The following is a 14371-nucleotide window of genomic DNA, read 5'->3' as shown; positions in this document are numbered from 1 at the left end:
AGATCATGATCCTCACTTTACAAGTAAGAAAACAGAGACCCAGAGAGATGAAAGGACTTGCCCACAGCAGAGGTAAGATCTATAGCCTTACCTCCTTGCTGTTTTTCCAAAGGTCTGTATCCTTCTTTTGTCCACTGCAGATCCTCGGAGAACCCAAGCAGTTTCGGAAGCTGGTGGCTGAACTGTCTGTGAAAAACCCCCTCCATGTTCCCTTGCATGACTGTGCCTTTACTGTGGAAGGGGCTGGACTGACCCAGGGGCAAAAGATTGCTCGTGTGTAAGTCTCCTCTTCAGACACATAGAAGGGGGTTGCAGGAGAAAGAGGGAGGCCTTTTGTGAGGAAAATGATGCTAATTGTAGAGCTTTTAGGAGAGTGAACAAGACATCAAAGGGACTGGAGACCATGCCAGAAAAGGATTTGTCAAAGGAACTGGGTGTGGATTTAGAAAAGAAAAAAAAAACAAACTCTTTAAGGTTATAAGATAATGGGATCATTGGTTTAGACCTGGAAGGAATCTTAGAAGCTGTTTAGTCCAGTCTTCCACTCCCTCCCTTTAAAAGCACCCAGCAGTAAAGTGACTTCTTGTCTGAGGCCAGAGAGTAAGTGACAGTGAGGATTGGAGCCCAGGTTTACTCCAGAGAAGAGAAAACTTAAAAGGATAAGGTGAAACATAACAGCAATCTTCAAGATTCTGGTGCATGGATTGTCTGTTCAGTGAGGTAACTAGCATTTATTAAGTATCTATCTACTCTGTGTAAGGCACTATGCTAAGCAAGAAGAATGCAAAGGGAGGTAAAAAAAAACCCTTCTTCAGCTTTTATATTATATATATATATATATATTACATATATCTATATATGATAAACTGAGGATAATCTCTGAGGACTGGGGTTAAGGAAACCTGGGAAAGACTTCTTGCAGAAGGTGAGAATTAAGCTCAGCCTTGACAGAAGCCAGAACTAAGAGGCAGAGAGGAAGAAAGTAGGAATTCCAGGCCTGAGGGAGAGCCAGTAAGAATTTTTATTTGAGAGATGGAATGTCATGTGTGAGGAAGAGCAAGGAGGCCAGTGTTACTGGATTGGAAAGCACATGAAGGGAAGGAAATGTAAGAAAACTGGAAACATTGGAAGGGGCCAGCTTAGCTAGGGTTGTAGGGAAATGGTATTAGACTTATTCTGTTTGGCCTCAGCGAAATGACTAGCTGTCAGAGATGTGGCAGAGAGAATTTACTTTCTAGAGATGAATTGGATGAGATCGCTTGTTAGGTCTCTTCTAAGTCTAAGAATCTAGGATTCTTGTAACTAGGAGTAATGGCACATAATTGAGAGGGGGAAGAGGGAGGAAGAGGGAGGGGAGGGGAGGGGGAGAGGGAGAGGGAGAGAGATTTCAGCTTGGTCTAAGGAAAGACTTCCTAATAATTCTTAACAAGTAGAATGGACTGCATCAGAAGGTGGGGATTCTCCATCACTTGAAGGTCTTGAAGCAGAGACCTGATGCCCATTCATCAGGAATGTTATGGAGAGTATTCCTGGTAAGGTAATAGCTTGGCCTGAATGTTCTCGGATCCTGTGACCCATCTCTCCACAGCAATGTTATTCTGTCCAGGGATCCTGGAAGTTTAAAGTTGGCTTCCCCTATGCTTGCAGATTGAAGCTTCTCCACTTCAGAAGGGAATAGAATGAGTGGCAGAGTATACTCTTCCACTAAATGAGCTAGCCAACAACTGACCAATCCCACCTCCAACCTGGGCTTAACTGCTTCTCTGTAAAGAGGAGGCCAAGAGCCTGCCTTCTGGCAGCTACTCGTTTGGCTGAGGTTCCAACAAAGCAGCCAGAAAACCTTGACAATACCATATATTGCCAAGTGCCAAATTGCCTGAGACTGATTTATCATAGTTGTGGGGCCCTTGAAGAGAAAGCGTTCATTATGGGCCAACAAAATCAGAAGAAACTTCAAAGGAGAAGTGGCATTTCAGCTGAGTCTTGAAGGATGGTCACTGGCCCTTCAGAAAGAATGGCTATAGTCAACCTAAGCGAAACAGACACCCTAACAGCCACGTCCATCTCTCTGATGGTGGCCCAGAGCAAGCATCAGAATCATGTCTGGGCTTGGGTCACTGAAGCTCCCTGTCGAGCTTGAAAAGAAAGGGTTTTTAATATGGCCTGGGTTACGAATCTTGCTGTCCTGAGGATGCAGAAACGTAGAATATATAGGAGATTTAGATATGGGTTTCAGATTCCCCTTAGATAGGTCAGGCTCAACTTTTCAAGGCCATGTCCACATCTACCCCCAACTCAGGCAGGGGTGCCCAACTTCCCCTTTGGTCTAATTACAACAGATCAAGGCTTAGTCTCATCTCCATAGCCCTATATATGTCTGTTGATACTGACAAATACCCACCGTCCTTGCATATAAACCTAGGTGTATATGTGAGCGTATGACTATATCGCATCCACATATAGGTATCCAGACAGTATACAAATATATGTAATGACTTACACTCGATGTCTACACATAACTATACCCACATAATTACAAGACTGTATCCTAAGCCCTGTTCTCGAAGTCACGAGATGTGGATTCGAGTATCAGCTCTGCCTCTCATGAGAGCTCGGGCAAGTTACTCCCTTTCTTTTGGCCTCAGGTTCCTCTCCTGTGAAATTAAGGATTTGAACTAGGTATCTCAAAAGTCCCTTCCTGCTCTAAGAAGCCTTAGGATTCTATATGTGTACAAACCTATAACTATGCATTAAGAGTGAGGGGTGGAATGGGACTAGATGATGCCTAAGATCTTTTAGTTTTTACAGATTACGAATCTTTAGCAGCCCAGACAGAAGTGGTTTAGCTCATTTAAAATAAACGAGCTTGGGTCAAACTGAGCCTATCTCTCTCCACTCTCCTCCCAACCCCCCTGCCCCAGGCCCTATCTGCATTGCCCTGAGATATCTGGGGTTGTGGGCATAAGGGGTCATGAGAGCATCTCAGAACCAGGTCTCTACCATCTCTCTATTTCTTCTAGCCCTGAACCAGTGGAGCCTGGAAATACTGTCACAACCCGAATGGACCTGATGCCCCGGTGGCCAGGATTGCACAAGTTGGTGGTGAACTTTGAAAGTGACAAGATGAAGGCAGTGAAGGGCTACTGGAATGTGATTATTGGATAAAAGTTCAACTGAGGAGCCACTGGCTGGCTCTGGAGGGGTGGGGAGGAAACCTCCATCTCCCCATACCCATCCCAATCCACACAACTGAGCCTAATCCCTGTAAGACAACTCCCAAGTTGTACCCTATAAAACAAGCAAATTCAATCAAGAATCTTTCCCCTAATCTTTCTTTTTCCCCTAACATTCCCCTAACATGGGGGTTTCCTGCATCAGAAACATTCTCCAGGTCGACAGGATCAAAGATGGTCAGCGGTCATCTTTGGGAATCATAAAGTCTGGGTTGCATCTTTCTAACCTGTTACCCTTTCTAAAACCCAGGGCCCCCTGAGAAGGGGCTATTTTTTATGTTCCTACAGCCATAGGGAAGATCCTTTTCCTATGACCTACCACCACCATGACTGTGATGGGGCAGTCCTGACAGTGGCTGGCGATTGTCAGAGATATAATGCCCTGTCCCTGACCTGCAACCATTTTGCTGGAGAAACAAGACTCCCTCTACCCCAATCAGGGGTCCCCTTCTTGCACCATCAGGCCATAGGTCTAGACCAGGACCATTCATTTCAATCCTCACTCTCCCTCTCATTCCCAAAACCCAGGAACAAAAGGATACAGGAATCTGCCCAAACTTGTGCTCCCCTGATATAGCCTTAAAAAAAAAAAGTAAGGTTATCTTCATGAGAAGCACTGTCCCAGAAGAAGACCAGGATTTGGAAGAGTCCTGAACCACCTTAATATATGAATATAAGCTGAAGGAGCTAGGAATTTTTAGCCTAGAGAAGATTTGAAGAAGATGGGATGATAGTTGCTTTAAAATCTTTGAAGGCCTATCAAAAGGAACTTTGGACTTATTCTACTTGGTCCCAAAGGACAAAACTAGGAACAATAGAAGGAAGTTACACAGAGCCAGATTCTGATATAAACAAAAAAATATCCAACCAGTACAAAGTGCCTTAGAAGCTCTGGAGGTCTTCAGTAATCAACCAAATTAACAATCATCTATTAAACACTTTGTGTCAGGAGCTGTGCCAGGTTCTAGGTATACAAATAAAAAAGTTAGTCTCTGTTCTCAAAGAGCTTACATACTAGTGACAGATGACCATTTGGGGATACACAGAGAGCTGACCTATTTCAGTTCTGAGCTGAACCAGACAGCCTCTATGGACTTAGCCAGTAAATGAGACTGGATTAGATTCCAGTTTTGAAAATCCCACAGTTCAGGGGAAATACCTAAAAGATAAAAAAGCATTTCTTGCTTCTCTCCCATCTTCCAGTCTCTCATTAGCTCCAGGATATCAAGTTTCAGTAAAACAAGAAAGGCAGAATCTGTAGCAGGGCACAAAATCTTGAGAGAATCTCACTCATTTAGAGGAATGATTTCTGCATTCTAGTCTTGGCTCTGCCAAAAGTGGTTACCCTGGGCAGATCATTTCCCCGGCCTTGGTTACCTGGTCTGTAAAATAAGAATAAGAATTCTCCTCCATAAGGTTGCTATGAAGATCCCATGAAATAATGGCTATGAATTCACTGTAAAAACACTGTAAAACACTATATTAATGTGAAATGGCATCTATCTGGAAAAACAGGAGATGAAGGGTTTTGGAAGCTTCACTCATACTTGCTATTGTTGCTAGGGAAATATTCTGGTTTTAAAACAAAAAGACTTAAATGTTACTCAAAAATGGTGTTTGATTTTGCCCATAGTTTATATAAAGCCTTTGTAGTAGAGCGGGCAGGGGAACTTGCTTTTGAGCCATTCATGCTCATCCCCATGTTGGCACCACCAGCTACTGGGGCACAGCTATGTAGTGCATATGCTAAAGTAACCAAAATAAAGATCTTATTTTTCACCTTCAAATACCAGTCTCTGATTTGTTCTAGAAAGTCTTTTTCTTTTTCTTATTTTTTCTTTCTTTTTAAACCTTCACCTTCTCTCTTAGTTCTAAGACAGAAGAGCAGCAAGGACTAGGCAACTGGGGTTGAAAGACTTCCCCAGTCACACAGTTAGGAAGTGTCTGAAGCCAGATTTGGCCCAGCAGCTTCTGATTCCAGGTCTGGCGCTCTTTATCCACTGTGCTACCTAGCAGCCCCTGGCAAGTCTTCCATCCTCCTCTTTCATGCAGAACTCCAGATTGCCTAATGATTTGGTGGGCAGAGGCAGGCCCCTCTGTGTGCTCTGCCCCAGTGCTACAGTCCAATGGGACAAAGAACACACAAAGGAAAGTAACTAAAAAAGAGATGGTACCATGGGGGTATAAGGAGCCCTGGTTGGGGAACCAAGTGACCTTCATTCAAGTTCCAGCTCAGTTGCTAACACATTGTGTGCCCTTGGTCAAGTCATTTTTAGTTACAGGATTCAGAACAAGAAGAGATCTTAGAGACTTTAGACTGGGTCTAATATTTTGATTTTCCAAATAGATGTAGTAAACCTCTCTGGAGCACCTATAAAAAGGACTGGATCAGATGATCTCAGAGGCCCCTTCAAGGGCTGAGATTTTCTAGTCTGGGCTCCCTTCCAGCTCTGACACTCCATGTTCTGGGAGTCCTTCCACTTTGGACAATCTAGGTTTGAAGGTCTCGTCATGCTTTGGCGTTTCTGAATTCCAGGACTCTATCTAGGTCTAACATTCTGACAGCTAGGTGGCATAGAAAACTAGGCCTGACATCAGGAAGACTTGAGTTCAAATTTGGCTTCAGATGCTTCTTAGCTATGTGACCCTGAGCTAGTCACTTCACCTCTATATGCCTCAATTTCCTTATCTGTAAAATTATAATAATACCTACTTCCCTAGGTGGTTGTATTAAATGAGATAATAGCTGTAAAGGGCTTAGCACTGTACCAGCACATAGTGCTAAATGATTATTAGTTATTATGATACTAGGGGCAGCTAGGGGGCACAGTGGATAGAACGCTAGGCCTAGAGTCAAGAAGACTCATCTTTATGAATTCAAATCTGCCGTCAGATAGTTATTAGCTGTGTGACCCTGGGCAAATCACTTAACCCTGCCTGCCTCAGTTTCCTCAACTGGAGATGAAGCATAATGAACTGGAGAAGAAAATGGCAAACCACTCCAGCATCTTTGCCAAGAAAAGCTCAAATGGGGTCACAAAGAATCAGACATGGCTGAAACGACTCACAACAACAAAATTATTATCCTATGTCCCAAAGGCCCATCCAGATGACATGCTATGGTTCTATGAGAAGTGAAATGAAACTGAAGTTCTTTGCCCAGAAGACCAGGCACCATTTCTCTTCCCAGCCTGTTCCAGGCTCATCCTTATCATTGTAAGCTCCTACAATCATGGGGAGAGTTATTTAGCACCCCAAGCTTTTAGCCAGTGCACCACCTAGTGTGGTCGTAGAGGGGGAATAAACAAACTCTTATTCCTTTATCTTAATTAGAGCTTCTCTTTTAAAACAGTTCTCTGTGAGCTGTAAATGAGGAGCTAATATAAAATCCCAAGTCTGTGGCTGGAACCTAACATTCTACTGTTAGTCATCCGTTCCTTTGGATTCAGCATCATTCTCTTGGGGAATCAGCCTTCAAAATATCAATTCCCTCTGGGCAGGGACCATAGCTAGGTCAGTCCATAGAGTCATAAATTCATAATGTTGGAAAGGCCTCCAGACACCATCTCATCTGCCCTTCTCAATTTACAGGGAAGGAAGCTGAGGCCCAAAGAAATCAAGGACTTGACTAAAGTCACACAGTAAGTTAGTTGGCTAGTTTGGGACTTGAACCCAAGTCTTCTGACTCTGAGGGTTCAATGGAATTCAGTTTCCACTGTACTTTACTGCCTCACACACTGAAGTCCATATTAAGAAGTGATGCCTCTGGGACTAGTAGAAGGAAGGCTAAATTAAACCCAATGTCACTCAGATATATTCAACCCAATGTCACCCTGTTCTCACAAGGGACTCCTATTCTGCACTTATGTGGATCTGAGCAAATTCCTAGGGGAGCCTGTCTCCTAAAGGAGGAGATGCAGGCATTTTCTCACACTCTCTGGCTTACTATGTATCCATACTGTAGTGTACAAAGTTAAAGCTTAGGAATGGCTATGTTTGGGGGAATTCTCAATCTAAAATAGGCTAAAAAAGTCTCTTCTGGAAAACCTATTCAGTGTCCAAAGTAGTCATATCAGATATAGTACAATATTTTCTATGCCACAAAAGACATATTTAAAACACAATCTTCGTAAGTATACATTAACATATTTAAAACAAACTAAAATATCACTAATGTTACAGTAAAGATTTTCAGGAACCTTACGGGACTGCTATACATAGATTGAATTTTTACCTCAGTTTATTCTGTCTGAACAGTCACTCAAGATTCGGATCTTCCAAACAGTCAAGATATGGATCATTTTTGTGGTTGTGGTCGCCTTTCCTATGAAAAGGGAGTAGTTGTACAAAACCCGTCTCCCACTAGGCAACCAGCTTCTGTTTCAAGGGCTCCAGAACTCTCAAATTCATGAAATAGCTATCAGGGCTGGAAATCTCCATCTCTCCAGATTGCTGTTCAGTTTTAGGTACTCCGAGAAGAGAAACACAAAGCAGAGGGACTTAAGTCTAGGATTGGGCTCACATAGGCATACGCATGTTCTCACTACAATTTCTTCACAACCACCATTGCTGTTGCTGGGGAAAGGGAAGGAAGAGAAATCCTCCCTCTTCATTTTCTGGAAATCCAAGAGAGAGCTGGTAGAATCCCAAGTGACATGCCCAAAAGAGGAAAAGAAAGATGAAGACTGTCCTCTTCTTTTAAAGTCTATCTTATTTGGGGCAGCTGGGTTGCTCAATGGATAGAGAGCCAGGCCAGAGACGTGAGGTCCTGGGTTCAAATTTACTTCGTATCTATGTGGCCCTGGGCAAGTCACTTAAACCCAATTGCCTAGTCCTTACCACTCTTCTGGCTTGGAACCAATACACAGTATTGGTTCCAAGGCAGAAGATAATAATTTTTAAAATAAAAAAAAATAAATAAAATCTATCTTAACTAAGAGAGTGGCTCTTCTTAGTTCAGTCACCAATCAGATTGGACAGCTCTCCTTTTTGGGGGGATGAAGTAACCAACCAAGAGCCTTTTGTTGCATATGTGTTTAGCAAGGGTTAGAGCATATGTCCCTTTGGAAGGGGCCTAGGTTCATGGAAACCCAAAATTCTATTGCACTCTTCCCCCCTAAATATTTGATGTCCCCCCAATCAACTGGGGTGCTTTTGTTCATCTCTTCATATCTCTGATTCACGAAAGTCCTCTGGGAATCTGAGGAGGCTTAAACAACTTTTCAATATAGATTTCCTAATCTCTTACACTAGAGTTTTAACAAAGTCCCTTACTCACAATTCTTTATCCCCAGTACACCATGAAGAGTCTCAAGCAGTCCACACAGCACAGTTTTTAGGCAACCTCAAAACCAATAGTTTAGGTTTTGGTTTTTGAGACCCAGATCTGGCATGTCTGGAGATTACAATGACCCACCAAATACAGTTACATAAATTCAATAAACAACATTTACCAGATCCTCATAGGCTACACTTATAAGGGTTTGTCTAACTCATATCAGCTAGGAAAAAAAAATAAAAATGAGAATTAAAGGGGAAAAGGGCAGAAAAAAAAGAAAAAGAAAAAAAACTTTCTTTCTTAGGAGGAAAGTCTAGGACCAAATGAGGTCCCAGAGCACCTGGAGCTCTTACAATAGTGACTTGGGTCCTGGGGTTGACTAATCAAATTGTCTTGGGGGAAAATTTCCTCCATTGATCCTTCTTGCACATAAGGCAACCCAGTTAAAAGTCCAGACAAATTATCTCCAGAGGACCAAAAAACACACAGATGACTCAAAAATTCTTTGGTGAATCCCTGCAAAACCAGAGGGAATTTCAGAAAGTGGTCGGACCCAATATTACAACAGGATAAGAAGGCCAGATCAAAAACAAAAAATCAATCAAGCTCTGAGTTCTGAATATGTGAAGGATTCCCCAAATGGGCTTAAATACTTGAGGTTGATGGAAATCAACCCTTCACATTCTAAATGAGTCTCCAAGATGTTACCCATGGCCCAGGAGAATTCCTCTGCCCACAACAGGTCTAGTTCATGTTACTATGACAACATTTATGAGAATACCAAGCCAGAAATTACATTGTGTAAGGGGGCAGGGGGGAAGAGGTTATAGCTAAAAAAGGGTTAGACTTGATTATTTAAGAGTGGTCGTCAGGAATTTAATTAATTCCAAAGAGATTTTATTTACAATTTATTTACAAAATGTAGAAAGAGTGAAGTAAGAAATCAGAGAGAGGATAAAGTAAGACATCTAGCCTGAGCACTAAGTAATTTACTCCCAGGCCCTCTGAGCAGGGAGAGTTAGTTCTTAGCTGGAAGGGCCTCAGCCCTTGTAGCTGAGTCCCTGGGGATGCAGGAAAAGAATGGGTGTCTTCTGAGGATAGTTTTTTTAGAAAACCCAGCAGTTAAGAGTCAGCTTTTTACTCATGTGTCAATTCAAAGGAACGGGGTCTCAGGTCCAGTTAGCAGATCAAAGAATGGAGAATTTCCCCAGTCTCCACTTCCAAAAACTGAAGAACTGTCCCTTACAGGAAGTAACAGCTCCTTTTCAAGATACTTCTTTTGTGTCACTTCCTGTGTCTTCCCCTAATTTTACATTTAACAATCACAGTTGACACTGTTTTAGGACTACACAGGAGGCAGTCAGTCAATTCTGATTCATCATCCACTATTGTACATGTGGGTCAAGACCTCCCACTTCATGATTAAGTGGGATGTTTGCACTTTTGGTGATTAGACCTAAAAATGGGCAGATCTCCATACTCGACTTCAAGTACTGTGTTTACTCTTATGGGGATTAAATCTAAAAATAGTCAGGGGTTACAATTTAATCTTCACAATTGACAGTCTGTAAGTTATGCTTTCCACAGAAATATGCTTAACTATCTGAGCTGCAGACCTTAAAGCCCCAGAATATTAAAGGCTTTTCCCTTCATAGAAACAGATAAGTTTCTCCATTTCTCCAATATATCTCCACGATATATTATACTTGGTCTATATTGAGTTTCAACCTAAATCACCTTGGCTTATCCCCATTCACTGAATCATGTACACTAGCACACATGCACACACATTCACATGTGTGAACTTAGAAATTACTCCACCCTAATTATACATACTTTAGGGGAAGATAAAGTTGTAAATTCCTGATTGAACAATGAAGATACTTAACTCATACCTTATAGTGAAGTTAAAACTTAAGCTTAGTCTATTTTTAGATCTAATACAAAAGGGCGTTAAGTACCCATAAAGGTTAAATTCATCACAAAAAGGCCAAGTAACTCACAAAAGGTAATCTTAACAAAAAAGTGTGAAGTACCTCAGAAGATAAAATCTAACCAGAGAAGGTGAGACCTAAAGAGTGGACAGTCCTGGAGAAAATCTAATCAAAGAAGGTGAGAACTAAAGAATAGGCAATCCTGGAAAAAGCATCTACTGTGATTGGTAGATGTGAAAATTTAGGGGAGGTGACATAAGAGAACATTTCTTTTAAAGGAGACTAAAAAAATTCAGTTAGGATTGAATTCAGTTCGGAGTGCAACTAGATTCAGAGTTCAGTTCAGTGAGGACTGAAACTCACCCTGGAGGATCCCCCTCAGACAGCTTCCTTGGAGATGGTCTCGTGGTGAGTGATAAGATTGACTCCCTTTCCCTTAGGTTCAGGGAGGCCACTTTGGCCAAGGCCTTTAACTACTGCTTGGCTCAGCCTAAGCCAGAGCAATTTAAATGAATTCTTCTCTCTCTCTCTCTCTCTCTCTCTCTCTCTCTCTCTCTCTCTCTCTCTCTCTCTCTCTCTCTCTCTTTTTCTTAATTCCTTCTCTCTATACTAATTAAAATCACCATAATTCCCAGATGACTTGGGCATTTTATTATTTGGGAATTTTCCCTGGTGACCAATTATTTAGATTTCAAGTCACAAAGCTAAAACCATCTTTACACATGGCCTTGTCTTTGCAATCCTCAGACATATTGCCACAAGATGATACATTGAGGATTTTCTTCTTATAACCCATCCCAACATATATATATACATATATATATATATATATATATATGTATATATATATATACTCAAAGTCTTTAAAAAAAAACCAACTCTTACTTTCCCTCATGGAGTCAAAACTGTGTATTGGTTCCATGGCAGAAGAACAGTGAGGGCTAGGCAATGGGGATTAAGTAACTTGCCCAAGGTCACACAGCTAGGAAGTATCTGAGGCCACATTTGAACCCAGGACTTCAGGTCTCCTGGTCTGACTCTCCATCCACTGAGCCACTTAGCTGCCTCCTATTCAAAGTCTTAAAGAAGGAAGTATAAATGTAAGTATGTGTATAGGTGTGTCCTATACCTATATATCATATATGATATGTAAATGCACATATATAGATAGAAATTGATATGAGATATTATGAATATAAATATGTTACAGGTATTCCTCCTGGGAAAAAAAGGATATTGGGTGTGGGAGAGAGGAGGTCAGGAATTCCAGGCAAACCTTTTGCTTCCATTACTATTTTTCCAGGAATCTATCTCTTGCTGGAACTCCAAGCAAGCTCAGGCATCCATCTTCTACCTTGGCCTAGAATTCCCTCCTCTCTTAGCAACTGGCACCTTTTCTTCCTATATTACTTCTCCCACTGACCATCTTCCTCTCACTCCTGTGTGTGCATCTTAGCAATCTCTCTCAACTCTCCACTGTCTCCAACCAACCTCATCCTTCCCCTCTGCCTCAGCAAGGCTTTGAGCATCTCTTCTTTGAGCAAGGATGGGGATAAATTTTGTCAGATCAACACCATAACTCAGATCATGGGGTTTAAAGCAGAAAAAAGCCATAAAAATTACTTAGCCCAAAAGTAGAGTGAATTGCTTAAGATCTCACAGGTAAGTCAGTAATAAAGGCAAGATCCTCTGACTTTTAGTCAAATGCACTTTCCCCCCCCCATTTTTAAAATTATTTAGTCAACTTAGATCATTATTCCTTGGTTACAAGAATCATATTCTTTCCCTCCCTCCCCTCCACCACCATTCCCATAGTTAACAGGCAATTTCAATGGGCATTACATGTGTCCTTGATCAGAACCTATTTTCATGTTGTTGATGTTTGCATTAGGATGTTCGTTTAGAGTCTATATCCCCAATCATATCCCTCTTGACCCATTTAATCAAGCAGTTGTTTTTCCTCCTGTGTTTCTACTCCCACAGTTTTTCCTTTGGATGTGGATAATGTTCTTTCTCATAGATCCCTCCGAATTGTTCAGGATCACTGCATTGCCACTAATGGAGAAGTCCATTATATTTGATTGTACCACAGTGTATCAGTCTCTGTGTACAATGTTTTCCTGGTTCTGCTCCTCTCACTCTGCATCAATTCCTGGAGGTCATTCCAGTTCCCATGGAATTCCTTCAGTACTATAGTATTCTATCACTAACAGATACCACAATTTGTTCAGCCATTCCCCAATTGAAGGGCATCCCCTCATTTTCCAATTTTTTGCCACCACAAAGAGTGCAACTATGAATATTCTTGTACATGTCTTTTTCCTTATTATCTCTTTGGGGGTACAAACCCAGCAGTGCTATGGCTGGATCATAGGGCAGTCTTTTATCGCCCTTTGGGCATAGTTCCAAATTGCCATCCAGAAAGGTTGGATCAATTCACAACTCCTCCAGCATTCATTACTTTCCTTTGCTGTCATGTTAGCCAATCTGCTAGCTGTGAGGTGGTACCTCAGAGTTGTTTTGATTTGCATTTCTCTGATTATAAGAGATTTAGAACACTTTTTCATGTGCTTATTAAAAGTTTTGGTTAACTGAAAATTGCCTATTCATGTCCCTTGTCCATTTACAAATTGGAGAATGACTTGATTTTTTTGTGCAATTGATTTAGCTCTTTATAAATTTGAGTAATTGGACCTTTGTCAGAGGTTTTTGTTATGAAGATTGTTTCCCAATTTGTTGTTCCAATGCACTTTCCATGTTGCCTTGTCCATTTGCCTGTCAGTTTCATCTAGTCTTAGAATGATCTCCAAGTTCCGTTCTAGGTCTGGGATTATTTTTTCCTAATAACTTTTTAAAAATTTAGTTTAATTTTTATTTATTTTTTTGGTCAATTTAGAAGATTATTCCTTGGTTACAATTTTCTAATAACTTGATGAAAACCCCATGTCAGTTCCACAAACAAATCAATTCAAGGCAGTATCAAACTGGTTTATAATTATAATTTGTTCCCCAGAACTCTCTTTCCCAGATCCCCATTTTCCTTCTCATCTTATGTGTTTACATTTTCAAGATAAAATTGTTTGTGAAGCTCTGCCCTCACTCTCTGCTTCTAGGAAAGCAACGGTTCTAGGGGTTGGGTGAGAATCAAGCAGGAGAATTTTGCCCATGTGTTTTTTGCTTAGGCTTTCTAATTTTGTTCTTTTTTTCTTCTACTTCAAGGGATTATTAATAAATTTTATTAAATATAATACTTTGAGTTATTGGATATTAATTTAAAATTTACATTGTAGGTGAGCCACAAAAGGATAGAATCCTTGATTTTTTTAAAGATCGCCTTTGAGTAAAGACAGGGAGTAGATTATTTTGAGAAAAATCACATTTCTCACCTGCAGCAGTCCTTTTAGCCCCCCCCCTCCCCCGGAGAACTCTTTTCAGAGTGTTCCTGGCACAGGAGACCCTACTGCCCTACTGCTTCGGTTTGCAGGACTTAGCTTGGGGGTACTTGCTGAGCCTTGAGCTTCCACCCACCAGCCATGTCTGTTGAATGAGCTGTTTTCCTGAACGGAGGGTGAGATATAAATCCCCCTAACCCCCTATGGGTCTTAAGCCCTGTAGCCTTTTGAACTTCCAGTGTGCAGCTGAGGCAGTGCTTAAACCACCACACCTAGAGCAGCCTTTTTCAGCCTGACCAGCCCCACTTCCATTAAGCTTCCAAGCTGATTTTAAACTAACCTGGGGAAGCTTTCATAGCCTCTTTTAGAGCTCAAATCCCAATACCTATACTCACTACCCTTGTGAGACATTTACTCCTAGCCAGTACATACTAGGGTAGTGCTATGGACAGGAAGTAGAATTGCTACCAATTTAATAATTTGACTTAAAAGCATAACCCACTCTATGAAAGAGCAGTGCATTACCAAAACTTT

At 41.3% G+C, this 14371-nt stretch overlaps 1 protein-coding gene across 2 annotated transcripts in view; it reads left to right on the top strand.

Annotated features, from left to right (window-relative positions):
* TGM2 (transglutaminase 2) overlaps positions 1 to 5020 on the top strand; it is a 54384-nt gene extending 49364 nt beyond the window's left edge. For both annotated transcript variants that reach the window (XM_056811935.1, XM_007474369.3), the window contains 2 exons: positions 141 to 277; positions 3021 to 5020. In XM_056811935.1, coding sequence (XP_056667913.1) covers positions 141 to 277; positions 3021 to 3165 — 282 coding nt within the window. In that variant the 3' untranslated portion in view covers positions 3166 to 5020. The remainder of the gene's footprint in view (positions 1 to 140; positions 278 to 3020) is intronic.
* The last annotated feature ends 9351 nt before the right edge of the window (positions 5021 to 14371 follow it).

The sequence above is a fragment of the Monodelphis domestica genome, chromosome 1, assembly GCF_027887165.1.
Source record: "Monodelphis domestica isolate mMonDom1 chromosome 1, mMonDom1.pri, whole genome shotgun sequence".
NCBI classification, from domain to species: Eukaryota; Metazoa; Chordata; class Mammalia; order Didelphimorphia; family Didelphidae; genus Monodelphis; species Monodelphis domestica.
The sequence above is the reverse complement of the archived record's forward strand: the minus strand, read 5'-3'. Positions and strand labels throughout refer to the sequence as shown.